The 17,869-nt window shown below is 47.4% G+C and overlaps 2 protein-coding genes across 5 annotated transcripts in view; one reads left to right on the forward strand and one right to left on the reverse strand.

Moving 5' to 3' along the window:
* TIMP3 (TIMP metallopeptidase inhibitor 3) overlaps positions 1-11,314 on the reverse strand; it is a 58,543-nt gene extending 47,229 nt beyond the window's left edge. Inside the window, exon 1 of the mRNA XM_020897014.2 lies at positions 10,889-11,314. Coding sequence (XP_020752673.1) covers positions 10,889-11,009 — 121 coding nt within the window. The 5' untranslated portion in view covers positions 11,010-11,314. The remainder of the gene's footprint in view (positions 1-10,888) is intronic.
* SYN3 (synapsin III) overlaps positions 1-17,869 on the forward strand; it is a 472,322-nt gene that overhangs the window by 200,399 nt on the left and 254,054 nt on the right. The window lies entirely within an intron of this gene.

Genomic DNA, 17,869 nt, shown 5'->3' on the forward strand with positions numbered 1-17,869 from the left:
AAAATAAAGTGAGAATACCCACTCTGCCACACAACAACATGCATGTGTATTCATGCTCAGTTGCCCAGTCCAGCTGTAGCCCACTAGGCTCCTCTGTTCATGGGATTATCTCAAGAATATTGGAGTGGCTTGCCATTTTCTTCTCCAGGGGATCTTCCCAACCCAGGGATAAAACTGAAGCCTTTTGCATCTCCTGCATCGGTATTGGGGGTCTTTATATCACTGTGACACCTGGGAAGCAAATATAACAACACTACTACTAAAAGCTGGCATCTGTTGAGCTTTTGGTATGTGGCAGATTCTGTACTAAACATTTTCCCTGAATTTTTGCGCTTAATCACCAACCCAATGTGGTACATACTATTATTCCCCCTATTTTGCAGATGAGGAAACTGAGAACTTACCCACACTGGGTGAGCAGCAGAGCTCACAAGAGGTACTGTGTTTCCAAATTTCAAAGACTGTGAGTCTATTCGTGATGATCAAGTATAAGTCAAAGGAGGTCCATCCTGATTCATGACCTGCAAGCCCCTTAACCAAACAACGTGAACCCTCATGTCACGAAACCACATCCTCATGAAGTGTGCCCCAGGTTGCAAGGCTCCCCTTCCCCATGCCGTGCCCTGGGGGTAGCAGGAGCCCTGAGATTTCTGAATGTACAGTGCTTCTCTACAGGCAACTGGGCTACCTGGTGCCCAGAGCCCTCGTTCTGAGAGGGATCAAAGATGCCAGAGGGGGAGTGATGATTGTCGGGCAATATTTAAGGTCTGATTCTGGAATGACTCTAGTCTGCTCTGGATTTCCCCTCCTCTGTCATCCAAGGACTCCGTTTTTCCACCTGCTAAGCTTTCCCTCGAGCTCTCTAAAGGCAAATCTTTCAGATTTCCTTCCCTTCCCTACCCCCACAAAAAGCAGGTGACCACAGTCATGGGGATACTGAAGGTCTCTACTCTGCATCGTGAATGCCACTGTTAAGTGATAGGCTTTATGTGAACATAAATCAGAAGTGGGTGTTGGGCAGCACTTCTGTGGCATCCAACCCATCCCAGCCACAGATGGCTTCTCCAGGCATCAGGAAAGTTGTCCCGGTCCCTATACCCCTCCCCTGAACACCAGTTTTTTAACAACCAAGTAAAAAAGCCTCTTTAGTTCCACTACAGCTGGGATAGACACCTTGTGACCTCCTGTCAAATGCTATTTAGTGAGTTCCTTTAGCCAGAGTCAGTACTCATCTGCTCCAACCCATAAGAGATTAACACCGGAAAACAGACAAAGAGGAGGAACCCATGTCACCTCCTGTGAAAGGCTAGGCAACTCAACCAAGACATGTCAGTTACCCACTGCCTCTGCCAGCCCTGTTCTCAGCACTGGGGGGAACCTAGAAAATGGCAAGGGTGGGAGACGTGTGGACCAGTCCACAGGAGGAGAGGTGGAAAACTGGTGTGACAGAAAAGAACCATTCCCAGAGGGTGAACTACAGTGCTCTGGAAGGGGTCCATGAGCTCCTTCTGCACTTCTGTGAACCAGCCCAAATCATACCTTGCCATCATCCAATAACCCATGAGAGTCCTCCCCAGGCTTAAGCAAATACCAGGTTTCTTTGCTTTGGGCAGCAATTAATTCTATTATCTGATTATATCAGAATAATGACTGGCTAGTGTCAGCAGTAATAGATACCATTTAATTAGACTTTGTGATGGAAAAATAATCAACCCCCAAGACGTGAAGTTGTGATGGATAATTTTTTCCAAACATGAAATCCTTTGAAGGAAAATTAATAAAAATAGTCCATGGTGTTGAAAAGGCTGGGAACTGCTGATTAAGTGGAAAGAGTACTGAGTTAGGAATTAGAAATAGGGTACAAGACTTGGTTTTGTTAGGACTATGGTGTAATAAAACTGGGGGTTGGGTGGGGGGAAGCAGGGGCTGCAGGGGCTGGCTGTGGAAGAAAATCAAAGAGAAGCATACAGAGGAGACCCCAAAAGTAGGGAGTCAAAAAAAAAAAAAAAACAACGTGGGGGAAATTGCAACAGGAGTAGCATCTTCTCAAATCCAAAAAGTCCTTGCCATTAGACTATGCCAATTTGGAACACGGATTTTGAAAGTGACTCAGCAAATGTCAGAGGTTCATGATGTTATACAGGAGGCAGTGATCAAGACCATCCCCAAGAAAAAGAAATGGAAAAAGGCAAAATGGTTCTGAGGAGGCCTTACAAATAGCTGAGAAAAGAAGAGAAACTAAAGGCAAAGGAAGGAAGGAAAGATATACCCAACTGAATGCAGAGTTCCAAAGAATAACAAGGAGAGATAGGAAAGGCTTCCTCAGTGATCAATGCCAAGAAATAGAAGAAAACAATAGAATGGGAAAGACTAGAGATCTCTTCAAGAAAATTAGAGATACCAAGGGAACATTTCATGCAAAGATAGGCTCAATAAAGGACATAAATGGTATGGACCTAACAGAAGCAGAAGATATTAAGAAGAGGTGGCAATAATACACAGAAGAACTGTACAAAAAAGATCTTCATGACCCAGATAACCATGATGGTGTGATCACTCACCTAGAGCCAGACATCCTGGAGTCCCAAGTCAAGCGGACCTTAGGAGCATCACTACGAACAAAGCTAGTGGAAGTGATGGAAGTCCAGCTGAGCTATTTCAAGTCCTAAAAGGTGGAGCTGTTAAACCACTGCACTCAATATGCCAGCAGATTTGGGAAACTCAGCAGTGGCCACAGGACTGGAAAAGGTCAGTTTTCATTGCAATCCCAAAGAAAAACAATGCCAAAGAATGTTCCAACTACTGCACAACTGCACTTATCTCACACGCTAGCAAAGTAATGCTCAAAATTCTCCAAGCCAAGTTTCAACAGTACATGAACCAAGAACTTCCAGATGTTCAAGCTGGATTTAGAAAAGGCAGAGGAATCAATTGCCAACATCGGTTGGATCATCGAAAAAGCAAGAGAGTTCCAGAAAAACATCTACCTCTGCTTTATTGGCCATGCCAAAGCCTTTGACTGAATGGATCACAACAAACTGGAAAATCCTTCAAGAATGAGAATTCCAGACCACTTTACCTGCCTCCTGAGAAATCTGTATGCAGGTCAAGAGGCAACAGTTAAACTGGACATGGAACAACAGACTGGTTCCAAATAGGAAAAGGAGTACATCAAGGCTGTATATTGTCACCCTGCTTATTTCACTTATATGCAGAGTACATCATGAGAAATGCTGGACTGGATGAAGCACAAGCTGGAATCAAGGTTGCTGGGAGAAATATCAATAACCTCAGATATGCAGATGACACCACCCTTATGGCAGAAAGTGAAGAGGAACTAAAGAGCCTCTTGAGATGAAAGTGAAAGGAGAGTGAAAAAGTTGGCTTAAAACTCAACATTCAAAAAACTAAGATCATGACATCCGGTCCCATCACTTCATGGCAAATAGATGAGGAGACAACAGAAACAAAATAAAAGACAGACTTTCTTTTCTGGGGTTTCAAAATCACTGCAGATGGTGACTGCAGCCATGAAGTTAAAAGACACTTGCTCTTGGAAGAAAAGCTATGACCAACCTAGACAGCATATTAAAAAGCAGAGACATTACTTTGCCAACAAAGGTCCATCTAGTCAAAGCTATAGTTTTTCCAATAGTCATGTATGGATGTGAGAGTTGGACTATAAAGAAAGCTGAGCACTGAAGAACTGATGCTTTTGAACTGTGGTGTTGGAGAAGACTCTTGAGAGTCCCTTGGACTACACAGAGATCCAGCCATTCAATCCTAAGGGAAATCAGTTCTTCCAATGAATATTCAGGACTGATGCTGAAGCTCCAATACTTTGCCCACCTGATGTGAAGAACTGACTCATTGGAAAAAACGCTGATGGTGGGAAAGATTGAAGGCAGGAGGAGAAGGGGATGACAGGGGATGAGATGGTTGGATGACATCACCAACTCAATGGAGTTTGAGCAAGCTCCGGGAGTTGGTGATGGACAGGGAGGCCTGGTGTGCTGCAGTCCTTGGGGTCGCAAAGAGTCGGACATGACTGAGTGACTGAACTGAACTAAACTGAAGCAAATGTAGCTTCCAGTTCATCTGTTTCTTCATGGTGTGATCTCAGGTGAATGATTTCACCCCTCTGGCTTCAGATCACTCACCAGGTAGCTGGGATGGGCAGTTTCCAGCTAGTAGGGTGACTGATATGCAAAAAAGGAGTTTTTTTTCTTTGGGATGGTGATGGAGTACCATGTCCACAAGGTGGGATTGGACTTAATAAGTAATGCAATAGCTGGTGCCTCCCCTCTTTGGAGGGTTAGATGTGTCTCTCTGGATAGTATACAGCCCTTAGGTCTGCCCAAGAATAAGCCCCTCTAGGAATTTCCCAAGCAGCTCCAAAGAATTGTTTTTTCCTAAAGATGATGTTTTTTGACATGGTTAAAATTTGGGCAAGGTTTGATGATCCTGCAGTAATGCCAAGAAGTGGGCAGGGAAAAGGCACCAAGCAAGATCCAGAGAATGAGACAGTAAGAAGGGGCACTCAGAATCGAGGGAGGACAGTGGGCAGAGGGAGAGTGTTCCCAGAGAGAGGATGGGGACAGCAGCAGCTGGAAAAGCCAGTGACGTTGACAAGGTGGGCAGAGGCCGGTGGGCTATTGCTGAAGCCATTTTATGACACTTTATCCCAAGAGTGCTGAAAGGTTTTAATCAGAACAGTTGAAATTCTCTTAAACCAGCCATTCTAGTTGCCATCAAAGTGAGACTCTAGCCTGATCTTTCTTGGCCAGGACCCACTCTGCTCCTCTTCACTGTCCCTCTCCCGTGTTTGGCCACCCCACCACTCGCATCCAAGCACCATCCAGATTCAATGAGGAGAAGGGAGACACAGGGCTGAGTCCTCTTGCTGCCACCATGAGCCTGGCCACGCCCAGCCAAAAAGGGCACAGCTTTGGGTCAGCAATAAGACCCTGTCTTTAAAACACAAGTCTTTAACACATGAACCTGGGTTCATGTCAAACCCTGGAGTCAAGCATCTTAGTGTACTGAAAGGCCCATTGCTTCTTATTAAAGCAAAAAATAAAACCATCCGCAGTTGAATTAATCTAAGATGGCAACAAGTCAAAGGCCATTTGGCACATAGCACTGTTGGCACGTAGCGCCATTCTCCCTACAAAAATGCTTCTATCAACTTGGTCTAAGTACCCTTAATTTTACCCCCTTTCAAAAGGATAAAAGAATAAGCAAAAAAGGAAAAAAACTCAGGAAGTCAATAAAAGTCATAAATTGTTTTCCTGTTTGAGAGGAGTGTAGAAATGTCTCTAGCACGGGGCTAATGGTCTCTTCATCTCTGCATGTTGCATATATGAAAACAGTGGTTTCCCACAGCCACTCTGGAGGGTAAATTGTCAGGAACTGTTCAAATGTAAAGTGCACATACTTTATGTCTGAGAATTCCAAATTGTATATTTGCCATAGGGAAGTATCCATGCATATGAACAAGAGAATGGTACAATGAATACTTGTCATAGAGCTCTTTGTAACCATGAAAAGCTGTTAGAAACCTAAAATGTCTAATAGAGGAATGGATAAATAAATATATACCTATACCTATGCCTATAAGACACAGGGTCCATCCCTGGGTGAGGAAGATCCCCTGGAAGAGGGCATGGCAACCCTCTCCAGTATTCTTGCCTGGAGAATCCCGTGGACAGAGGAGCCTGGTGGGCTACAATCCACAGGGTCACAAAGAGTCGGACACGACTGAAGCAACTTGGCACTGGTACTGGCATAAGGCTATTATATTATTAGAGCAATAAAATAGTATATAATAATATGTATCATATATATTGCATGTATTGTAATATATAGATAGTAGTTGACTATATTTTAGAGCTAGGCTGTAAGGGTTTAAATATGGGCTCTGTAACAATCTTGAACAAGTTACCTAATTTTTCTAAGCCTCACTTTCCTCATCTGTAAATTGGAGACAGCAGTAGCACACCTGCTTCATAGAACTTTTGAGAGAATTAAGTTAAACTGAGCTGATGCATGTTCATTATTTAGAATGGTGTTTGGTGCGCAGTAATCATTCCATAATTAGTTTTTATAATTTATAACCCTCTGAAATTCTGCACACTAAAGGAAATGAAGTATATATGTGTGCATATTAACTGAGAACAACCTCTAACATGTTGCTAATTGAAAAGAAGTTGAATGCTGTATTGGTATTCCACTATTTATAGTATTTTGCCATTCATGTTTCCAAGGGGAAAGGCTACTGTAAATTTTCTATGAGTATTATGTATGTAAATGCATAGGGAAGGGACTAGAATTAGAGGAAGTGTTGAAAAGGACTTCCCCCTTACCTGACTTTAGATAGATGGATAGATGTGGATGGATGGATAGATATGGATGGATAGATGGATGGATGGATAGATGGATGGATACAGTTGAACACACAGATACATATACATAAGGACATGATAGAATATATCCAACTACCTTGTAATTTTAGAAATGTGGATAAAAATTAAAAGGCCAAGGACGTACAGATTATTATTCCTCTTTTATAAATGAGGAAACTAAGTCTTAAAGATGACTCATAGCATGCTTAAGTGCATACAGCCAACAAGCCCCACAGGAAGGATGTAAGCCCAGCCCTGCCCTGCCCATGCCATGGCTTGCTACCACCCCACACTGCCCCTCCAGGCCACCCAGGAGTTGACTATGACAAAGGCTAGAAGAAGGGGCCTCCTTGTCCATACTGACCAGAATGATAAAAGCTAAATGAAATGGAGAACTGTGTTGTTGTTTTTGTTTTTAATTAATGAACCTGTTGGAATGTGCCATTCAGCAGTGGAGCTGAATGGTTCCTGCTGTTCCTGCAAAACAAACAAAAGTCCCTCCACCCAAGCCACTTCTCTGGCCACTTTTCTAGTCTTATCTATCCAGGATTGTGAAAGGGACACAGGCCTGTGGGAGGGGCACCTTCTCCAGCCAGCCTGGGACCCAGCCCCCTGACTCGCTCTGGTTTCTTCCATCATAGCAGCAGGCTGCATAGACAGGGCACATCACCCTGAGAAGCCCTCACTCATCAGCCCACCCTCAGAACGGTAAGAGTATTTGAGGCCAAGCTTCAGTGAGACAAACCGAGTCTTGTTTTTACTTTGACTTGGTAGTTTTGAGGGTCTCTTCTAGTTCTAACAGCCAAAGAATATTAGAATTTTTTCTTTATTTTTCTCTATTGATAACCTGATATAATGAGGATGACAGTAATTAGTTCTTACTCTCCTATGATGATGTTTAATTATAACCTCTGGCCATTTCAGCTGTCTTCATATTTCTAAGGAAAACTCCCCAAATCGATAAGTAAGGCATACTTCAAATGTTAACTGTCCATTCCACAGGATGGGAAGGGTTGTCTGCCTTACAATAGCAAGGGTAAATGGAAGTTGAAAAGTTTTGGAAGAATGGCATAATTCAGAATGGTTTTACCCTTACCAAATAGTAGCTGGGTGAGCTTGAGCAGGCACAATTTATCTCAGACCCAGTGTTTTCCATCTGAAGAAAAATAGGTGTAATACCCACTGTTAAGGATACTGAGTGGATAAAAGACACGGGATCCATGAAGAGCCCGCACCCAGTGGAAGTCTGAGGGATGTCCCCTCCTCTCTAAGATAAGCAGCTCTCCTTTTTCCTGAGTTGCTAAGATGTCCGCAGCCTGGGTCCACTCCCCAAGTGACTAGTTCTTTTCCGAAGTTGAATCCTTTTTATTTTCCTTAAGTCACCAAGCCTAGTGTAAAGTGTAATTTTGTGTTTGTAAGTGAGAGAGGATAGATCGGGCTTCCTTGAAAATGGCTTCTTCGCTAAAACCACAACCTCAGATCTGATACCGAAAGAATCTGCTGGCACTGGTCCCTGTCAAAACAATCTGGAGACGTCCAGAGACTGTCCTCCAGAGCTGGCAGCGGGCCCCCCAGCTGAGCCTCCCTCTCGAATTCCCCACAGGCTCAAGGAGCAGGCTCCCAGCACTCCATCGCACAGCCCCATTCTTCTGTGCAAAGGAGGGGTTGGCATTCTGAAGTCAAATTCTCTCCCTACTGCTCCCACCCCTGCAGAAACCACACACACGCACGCGGGCACCAGCACACATGCCCCACTGCCCACCCCTTCCTGAGCCGGACAGAGCTGTGGAGCAGAAAGCAGGCCAAGGCTGCCTCTTTCATTCCTAGTCCTCCCCTCTCGCCTCCTCCAGAGTCAAGGTTTTGTCAAGAGTTTCAGGGGCAGTGACCGGTGGGGAGGGGGCCACGGACATCGTGAATGCTGCCAATTCTTTTTCTCTCCACCACAGTGTGTCTTATAAGCTGGGATGTAGTTTATTCTTCAAAACACTTCACTGGGGCGTAGGGCCTGGAGTTGCCATAGAAACACTTTTTAACTCCTCGCCATCCAGAAGGCAGCACCAATCCCCAGGGCTTTGGGGGTAAAGGCAGGAAGAGACACTTGTGGATGAGGAGGAAGGAGATGGAAGGCCATGGGGGGATTCCTTAGAGAGGTGAGCATCTTTTAAGGACTACAATATTGACTGGTAGGGTCATAGGGGTCAAGCGGAATGGGAGTGTCTACACATTTCCTTCAGGGAGAGAATAGGCAGGCATCAGTCCAGACTGGGAACCAGAGCAGGAGCTGTGAGCTAGGAGTACTGGGAGCCACCTACTGGACGCCGGCAGGGTGCTGTAAGGCAGTGGAGGTCAACAAGCCAGCAGCCCGCATCCACACCTCCCATTTTTAAAAGCATTATCTCATCCCTGCCACTAGTGCAGTGCACCAACCAAGGCAGCACAGCTTTGGATCCGGGCCAGCAGTGCCGAGGTCTTTTTGTTTCTTTTTCATTTTTGCTACCACAATGTTCTCGCCTTTCGGTATTTCCTGGTAACTTCGCTTTTCTCTGGGCAGTCAATTGAGGAGGGGGCCGTGGGAAGATTTCTTACTAAAATCCAGAGAAATTACAAGAAGCCTTCTGTGTCAGTCCCAGCCACATGGCAGGAAACCTAAGCAGTGGTCCGGCGGGGCCACCATCGGAAGCGGTCTCCTTGCTCCCTTTTCCACGGTCCCCTGGCGAACTTCCAGGGTGGAAACCTAAAAGCCAGGAGCAAGGGGAAGGCGTGAGGTCTCCCTCTCCACACACATCAGAAATCCAAGTGAACACGCCCAAACCATTGTCAGGTAGAGGACGACGCCCTGACTCCACCTGACGCCTGGACCCAAGTACGCGCTCTTCACTGAGAGGACCAGAGCCGCCGCCACCACCAGCAGCAGCAGCTCCCAACATCACTTGGGGATGACACTCACAGGGTGAGGAGGAACAGGCCAGGCGGAATTTGGGTGGGGGCGGTCAAAGGAGGAGAAAGCAAACCTTGCAGACCTCTGGCAGCCCCGAAGAATCCTTCCCAGCAATCCCCAAACCCAGGGGCCAGTCAGCTTCCCCCAGGCTCAGCAAAGGGGCACAGCACTGACCCCAGGAAACCACTAATGTGGGTGACCCTAGGTCACACAGACACTCACGCCTGCCAGCCAGACTGACCCAGTCACCACAGCCACCTCCCTCCCATCTCCCAGGCTTGCCAGGCCCACCAGCAGCACCCCGCCCGACCTCAGCCGCCTCTCCTGCCAGTTCCTGCCTTCCCCTCCCCTTCCCCTCGCCTGCAGCACACTTGTGGAGGCCCTCACCCAGGACCCAGTGGAAAATTTCTTTTCCTCTTTATGACTGTGCTTAAAACACACACGCTCCATTCTTCACCTCTGAATCGATACAGGCGGAGGGTGACTAGACTGTGTTGTACCCCACCCCCAGCCCGCGTTTACACACACACACACACACACACACACACACGCACACAGCAAGGGCCACTAGACTTGCATGCTTTATGAGCTGGAAAGGAGAGGAGAGATGTTTTCCAGCTGCTACTCCCCCTCTGGCCATCCAAGCACAAGTGTCCTGAACACTCTGAAACAAGTTCTCCCAGGACTCTCAAGGCCCTTGTCTCTAATCAAGACACTAAGTCTGATTTGGAATAGTCACCATGATGTGACCCTTGGCACCTTTGTTCTTTTGGTGACAAATCTGTTTTCCACTGCCCTGTCTCCCCCACCCCACACACATTCAAGAAAAAAAAAAAAAAAAACCTTCCTGTGAATTCTCACAGCTATGTGATAAGTGATCCCTCACACACGCCACCTTCTGCTTGCTATCAACACTCTCAAATACAGTTCCTTCGGGGAGGGTCAACCCCACAGATTCCTTCTCATTTTCTCCCTTAAATCCACCCAAACTTGGCAATCCAAGAAGCTCAGTTTGCACTTGCCTAGGGAGTGTGAGGCTGAGTTGGGTCTCAGTGAAAAGAATGAACATCCATGGGGAGACGGTGAAAACTCAGAAAACTTCAAGTTTCTCCTGCAACTTTCTCCTGCACATGGCTGGCAACTTTCTTTCCTTTTCATTGTTTTTAAAACTATTCATCATCCCAGCACTTTAGTTGGCATTCCAAGTTTTAGAAATGCTCTCCCCACCTTTCTTCCCCAGACAGTTCTCCCGTGATAGTGAAAAGGGGAATTTTCCAGATGTCAAAAAGACCAGTAAGGACCTCACGCCCTAAAAGAGCATGGCCGCAGAGAGTTCACTCGGCCTCGGTCGGTTTCTCTGCATCTACCCACCTCAGTCATGCTGAAGCATACCCCAGTATCTACTTCCACGACCTCCCCCCGGGCGCAGGCAATGGAAGGGAGAGGGGGTTGGCGAGGCCACCCGCAGCAGTGCCGGAGTCCCGGCTGCAGCGCGCTAGCGAGCGGTCACCGCGGGGGCTCCGGCAGGGACAGCGGGAGCGCTTACCGATGTCAGAGTTGCAGAACGCGTCCTGGGGGTGGCTGGGCGAGCATGTGCACGCCTCCGCGCCCCAGTCCCCCAGGCTCCAGCTGCCCAGGAGCACTAAGAGCCCGAGCCATGGAGTCATCGCCGCTGCCGTTGCTGGGGCTGCTGCTCGCGTCTCCAAAGTTGCCTTGCGCGCCACCGGCCGGGTCGCTGCAGCCTGCGCTCGCCCGCCCGCCTGTGGGGGGCAACTTTGGCTTGGAGCGCGCCGCCCTCCGAGTGCCCGGCGGGACGGGATGGGGTGCGACGGAGCTGCCTCGGCGCTGGCGCAGGACTGGGCGGGTGGGCAGTCTCTCCGGGCTGAGGAGCAGGAGCTGGAGGGAGCAGAAGGAGGAGAAGCTGTCCGAGCGCCCGCCCGCTGCCCGCTCTGCGCCGCAGCCCAGCGGCCGAGTGATATAGCGCGGGTCCCCCCGGGCACCCCCTCTCGAGCGCGCGGGGCCCGCCGACTCCGACCAATAGCAGAGCCGCATTACCTCATCGGCCCTCCAAAAAGGGGGCGGGGCCGGGGGCGCGGGGCGACGGGGCGGGGCCGCCCGTCCCGTTCAGGTCCTTTTAGGGAATAATGCAGCTGTGGGCACGCGAGTGGGTGGGCTGGACGCGCCCCTGGTACGCACTGGCGCAGGGGCCTCGGAGCGGCGCCCCTTGCCCTTCTCGCCTGCAGCCCCGCCATACGCTCACCCCGCCCTCTGGGCGCCTCTGACCCAAGCCCAAATCAACTACCGCCCACTCCAGCACCAACCCCTTGGCAGGTCAGAGGTGGCCTTGCCTTGGGGACCTTGACTGCGCCTGGTGGAAAGGATATGTAAGGTTAACTGTGCCTTCTCTGGAGAGAGTAGGGTCAGAGGAGAAAGAACCAGGTTGTTGACATATCCCCTGTCCCTCCGCTCCTGACTTTCCCGCTCAGTAGGAAGTCGTTTGCCTTTTGGAACTGGCTGTAATGAAAGGTTGTTTCCCGGGCTCAGCCGGAGTAAATCGTGAGGCCATTCAACAGACATCCTTCTGGATTCTGGGATGAGCAAAACGAACTCTTTGCTCCCATGGAACTAGTAGGCAATACATCAGAAGATACATGAGTACATAGGGTGATTTGCTAAGGTAATAGTGCCCTGAATGATGAATGATGAGTTAGAAATACTAAGGAGGGCGCTGCTGTCTACGGGATAATAAGCAAAATGGCTGAGAAGGTGACAGCCTGGCTGTGAAAAAGAAGCCTCAGCCCTTTGGCAGCTGGGAGGAGATAACAGCAAGTGCAAAGTCCCTAGGCTTACTTGAAAAACAGTAAGTTAGGGCAAGAGGAAATGGTAACCCCACCTAGGGCAGACAGGTCTCCATCCTTCAGCGAGGAATTAGGGGTGAACTGATCCCAACCTCAAATGAAACTAGATCCTGGAGAGCTATCCAGGATTCAAGAATATGAGCAATAATGGATAACTGCTGAAAACTAATACTATGACTATTTTTCTTATTCAGTAACCTCTTGAGTCTGGCTTATATTAATATTTTCCATACCTCACCTCATTACATCTCACAATGATCCTTTTAGATAGGAAAAACACAAAGTGTTATTCACACTTTCCAGATGAGGAAACTGTTGCAGAAAGGTGCCATTACTTGGCAACCAGCCAGGAACTGAAATCTCTGATTCCTGCCTTGAGAGAGGTGTTTATTTTCTTGGACTTTTTAGTGGCAGTTAGCTTTACCTGTGCAAGTGTCCTTTTTGCAGCTGGAATCTTCTTTCTGTTCTTGTATCTTTCTCACTTTCTCTCCCAACTCATCCCGTTTGGAAAGAGACTAAAATGATTTGGCAATAAAAATGGTAAAAGTTTGTAACAAAAGAAGGATGAGAAGTACTGCTCTGAAGTGCAAGTTCATCCTCTTTCTCAGAAGTTCCTCTGTTTACACCTCAGAGAAGTGACACCAAAATGGCAGGAACAGAAAGCTTCATTGGAAATGATATTTCCAAGAACATTTTTAAAGCTCCCCTTTCCCCTTTAAAAATTTAGCAGTAAGGAGAGGAATCTAGTTTCCACATTTCTCTGTCTTGTTTCCTTCCCAACTTTTAAGACACTTCCTGTCCTAACTTTGACTGTAGCCCCATCCAGAGAGAGCTTTTCTTCTCAGTGTTTACTTAGAATTTTGCTCCTTGTTCCACGAACTATAGTTGTACTGTTTCCCCAACCACACTAGAAGAAACACTTTGAAGCCCAAGATATTTGAGCAGGCTACTTTTTTAAAAAATTTTTTTCCATTTATTTTTATTAGTTGGAGGCTAATTACTTCACAACATTGCAGTGGGTTTTGTCATACATTGACATGAATCAGCCATGGAGTTACATGTATTCCCCATCCCGATCCCCCCTCCCACCTCCCTCTCCACCCAATTCCTCTGGGTCTTCCCAGTGCACCAGGCCGGAGCACTTACTTTTTATTCCTCAGGGTACAAATTAGGGTCCCAGGGGACATGGGTATGGGTGTGGCCAGCAACCCATTCAGTCTTGAGCTGTGGACACTTTGGAGACCACTCCAAGGATCCAGGTTGAATGAGGGCATACTTGGTAGGATTTGAGAGTTTCATTTATCCCTGTACTGTGCCAGTCATGTGGAAGGTTTTATAGGCCTTTCCAGACCAAATCCACTTTGGATAAGCATCTTACATGTTGAAGCATTCTCTTCGCTCTCTCTCTCTTTTCTTTCTCATTTTAAGGTTTTGTCCAAATTACCAGTAGTTTCTCCAAGGGAAGGCTTTCCTAGAAAATGAGTGTCAGAGAAATACCTTTTGCTGAACTTCAAGCAGCAGGTCCCTTATAGAAAACATCTGAAGCATATCACTTTATGGCAGTTACTTAGTTATGTAAGTGAAAGAGTAATCTGATTGTTTTTCTAGCTGAAAGGTAGCAAAATTGCCCTTTGGTTTATTTTCTCACTCCCTATCCTAAGCAGGGTCAGTGTGTTTGGAGTTCAGCTTCTGTTTCAGTTGGAAAGTTCTCCCTAATATCTAACCCAAGGGGAATATCTTCTGTCCATCCATCCTCAGTCCTCACCTTGAACAAGAGAAAAAGCAAGCTTCATGAATCATTATAGAGAGGAGCACTACTGCCTCTGGGTCAGGACAGCAAGCAGACCTCATAGCCATCAATCCGGATGTCATTGTGTCCATGGACCTAATAATATGTAAGAATTGCTTTCTCAAGTCCACTTTAGAAGCTAGATGGCAGGGGCCTGGAGCTAATGGTAAGTAAGAATGAGAATACCGGCTCCCCACTTTATCTTGACAGCTAAGGACACTGATAGATTTATAAACCCCAGAAGAACTGAAGAAGTTTCTAAATCTGAGTGGTCCACCCCCTCTTCATATCAAGTTCCAAGATGCTAGAATCTCTAGGAAGTCTCTCATAGACATTTAGAGGACCTGAAACATGACCTGAGAGTCTGCCCATCCTCATTCTACAGGAAAATAAGGTTCAGACAGGTAAAGAAATTTGCCTCAAAGTCTCATGGTTAGCTCGTGGTAGAGCCGAGATTGTGCTGTGGCTGCCCAAGTCCTTACCTGGACTCTCTTCCACGCACTTGTGGCCCCAGTCCCCCCCAGCTGCAGTGCATGATCTAATATTTAGACTCTTATGCAGCCACTCGCAGTCCTGAATCTGCATTTCAAGTCTATAGATGAGTTTCAGAGTCCCTTTGTACAGTACCCAACAGGTAGAGAACTCCACTGCACTGACTAAATAGTTCTCTGTTATGTTAATAATCACCTCTGAGCCAATCATAACAAATGCAGCTCTGTACTCCTCAGAGATTTATCTCTTGTGTATTTATTTTTCCCTTTCTAAATTATCTAATATCTTTTGAAAGCATTTCAAGTATATTGCTGCAAAGTGACACATGAAAATTTTCTTTCTGGGGGACAAAAAGAGGCTGGGATGAAAAACAAAAGCAAAAGATGTGAGATTTGTTCCAAAGGTTGCTGCAGAAACAGTTGTTGAGGCAAGTCACCTCACCTGTCTGGACTCAGTTTTCTTGTTCATTGGAGGAAGGTTGTAACTCAGCGATCTCCAAGATCACCCCTGGCTGAAAAGTCTCAGGACCCATGGAAAAGTCTCAAGGACAAGGTGAATGTCTCTGAAGGGAAAATAGATTTTGCCATTAAACAAGTTTGAGAAAAATTAAATGTGACTAAGACTAAAGCATGTCCATCAATTTCTCAATCAACACCGAGTTCCTATTCTGCTTTCTGCTCCCTCCTCCAAGACTCAGGCTGAAACCAAAGATTTTGATGGTGAAGGCATAGAAGAGATGGAGGGTCTTATTCCTGATAGAGCCCCATTGTAATTACTTGTTTCTCTGTCTTTTTGCCTCTTGCATCATAAGCACTGAAAGATCAAGAAACAAGCCTTTTGTTATCTCCATACCTTATTTCTAAAATTCACTGAACTCTTGTACTGCCTTCAGATCACAGTTTAAATGTCACCTCCTCTAGAAAGCCTCCTCTGATTCCCATCCCATCTTTGTCAACCCCCTCCCGCGTTATCCTGCGCTTCTTTCTTTCACACTACTTGTCTGACTGTAATGTGATTGTTTACCTCCCTGGATTGTAAGTTCCTTGAGGACAGTGTTCGTAATAAAGACAGAGTGTTGGTAACAAAGACGTCCATGAGGATTAGCTGGACGGATGGAATTAATTGGCCCCACCAGCCAGTACTGAGATAGGCAGGTGGGTAGCTCCTTGGAGAACTCACAGGGCTCTATCCCTTTGACCAATGCTAGGGGGCGCTGTAAGCCAGAGAACACCCATTCCCTCAGCCTGAAGCCTCAGCCGGTCTCACTGAGAAGGCGGGAAAGGCACAGTTCCACACTAGTCAGTGGGGTGTGGGTGCCTTTGAGTGGGTGAAGCTAACCCCTCCCGTCTGCAGTGGCCACAAAGCTCTCAGTCAGCATCCCGTCTGGGTCCGCAGCTGCCCAGCTTCTCCACCCCCAGGCTGGCCACATGTCAACCCAAGGGGAGCCGTGCTCTCAGGAAGCTACATACTTGTGAATCATGGCTTTGGGGGGTATTGGGGAGACCTGGGAATAAAACAGAGGATTCCATGGTCCTTCTCTTCCAGGGCAGAGCTGGCCTCTGAAAACTGAAACTGGAGAAGGTCCTAAGATGTGTGTCATCTCTGTGGCCAAGTCGGGAAACACCTCTCCTCTTTCCTGCCCCTTCTCCTCCAGACCCCAGCCGCCGCGCCCTCCCCCCAAACCCACAATCCATCTGAAAGTCATTGCATTCAAAATAGTCTCTTCCAAGCAACAGACAGCCCTGGTCCATCCTGCACCGTGAGCCCTGCCCGGACCCTCAGCAGGGCTGCCACCTGGCACTGTGGGATTATGGACCTAGGGTGGTGCGCACTTCAGGTTCTGTCTGTGTCTGGCACCAGCAGGGAGTGAACACCTTGCCTTACTTCCATCCGGAGCCAGTTTCACAGCAGTAAAATTGCAGGGCGGCTCTTCCCCCGGCTCTCCCCCATCCCTGCCAGGGAGCGAAGACCCCTTAGTGTGAGTCTCTGGCTGAGTTCACCTGAATCCTGGGGTGTCGGCATTTCTTTTTGCAGGGAGCTACTCCCAGAGATTTTAAACCAGAGAACACATGTGCATAGTGGAGACATTTTGTGCTCCTTTTTACTGGGGTAGTGGGAGATGGGAACAGAGCTAAGTTTCCAGCACTTGATCTTTTTTGTTTTTAAGTGACTGTGTACTCGGTTGGTTGACTGTTTCTATGAAGGGTAATATGAAGTGGAAGCAGAACTTCTCCTCCTCGACCCTGTCTTAATGTCTTCCTTATGCCCATGGAGCCCGTGTGTTTTTCCTTTAAAAATGAGCAGCTCCTTTGTGGTTTCTTTAAAGGTTGCACGCTCAGCTTTGCACAGAAGACGCACATGAGTGTCTCTGCCTGCCGCTCTGTGGCTTGGGAGGGAATGGGGTGGTCAGACAGATATAAGATTGTTCTGCTGTCAGACTGGGCTAGAGATCCCATTTCTGCCAAGGTGCTTGAGCCCTTTTTGGTGGAACCTGCTGGAACTGAAATTGACTTGTCCTATGCAATGGGGACGCCATTAAACACATTCTTCCTCAAACTCGACTGCTGAGACTCCACTCTCTCTGGGTTTTTGCTTTCTGCTTCTCCAACTGTACCTTCTCTGTCTTCTTTGCAGACTCTTCAGGCTCTTCCTGCCACTATAATATAGGTGTTTCCCAATTTTGTCCAAGGATCCTTTTCATCCTTTCCCTTCCCTCCTAGTTTCCACACTCCCCCTGGCTAATCCCAGTGTCTCCCTTGGACCCACCTCCCACTCCGGTCTGTCCGCTGCTATAAGCAGCGGCATCCCTCTGAGCTCTGGTCTAGACCCAGTTTCCCCTGGACAGTTGCGCTTGGAGGTCCCATGGGCTCCTCAGACCCCTCAGGGCCCAAACTCACTGTCTTCCTTTCAGTCCTCTCTGGCGTGACCCATCCCTGCCAGTGGCACCATCACTCACCAAATCCTGTAGATTCTCACTCCACACATCTCTTCTAACCTTCACTTCCTCAGTCTTTCCACCATATCTGCCTTGGATCAGGCCCCCATAGTCTTTCCTGACAATTTGGATTGTCACATAATTATTCACTCTGTCCAGAGTCTTTCTCTATCAAATTCAATTTTTGCACTGCTTCTCATGTTAAGTTTTTCAAATATAAATCTGAAGTCATGCTGTCTTTGGCTTTAAATGATTCACTTGTTCTCCATGGCTTTCTGAACAAAGTCTTAAGCTCCCAAGAAAGGCGTACAAGGCTCCATGTGCTCTGGCTCATCCTGGGGCCCCCAGAGGAGCACCATTCGAGCAGAATACATCTTGACTGCTATCCCTGCAGTCACACAACAGCGTTTGCTGTCCTATGTCCCCATTCAACCCATGCTTCCAACCTATGTC

The sequence above is a fragment of the Odocoileus virginianus genome, chromosome 23 (genome assembly GCF_023699985.2).
Source record: "Odocoileus virginianus isolate 20LAN1187 ecotype Illinois chromosome 23, Ovbor_1.2, whole genome shotgun sequence".
NCBI lineage: Eukaryota > Metazoa > Chordata > Mammalia > Artiodactyla > Cervidae > Odocoileus > Odocoileus virginianus.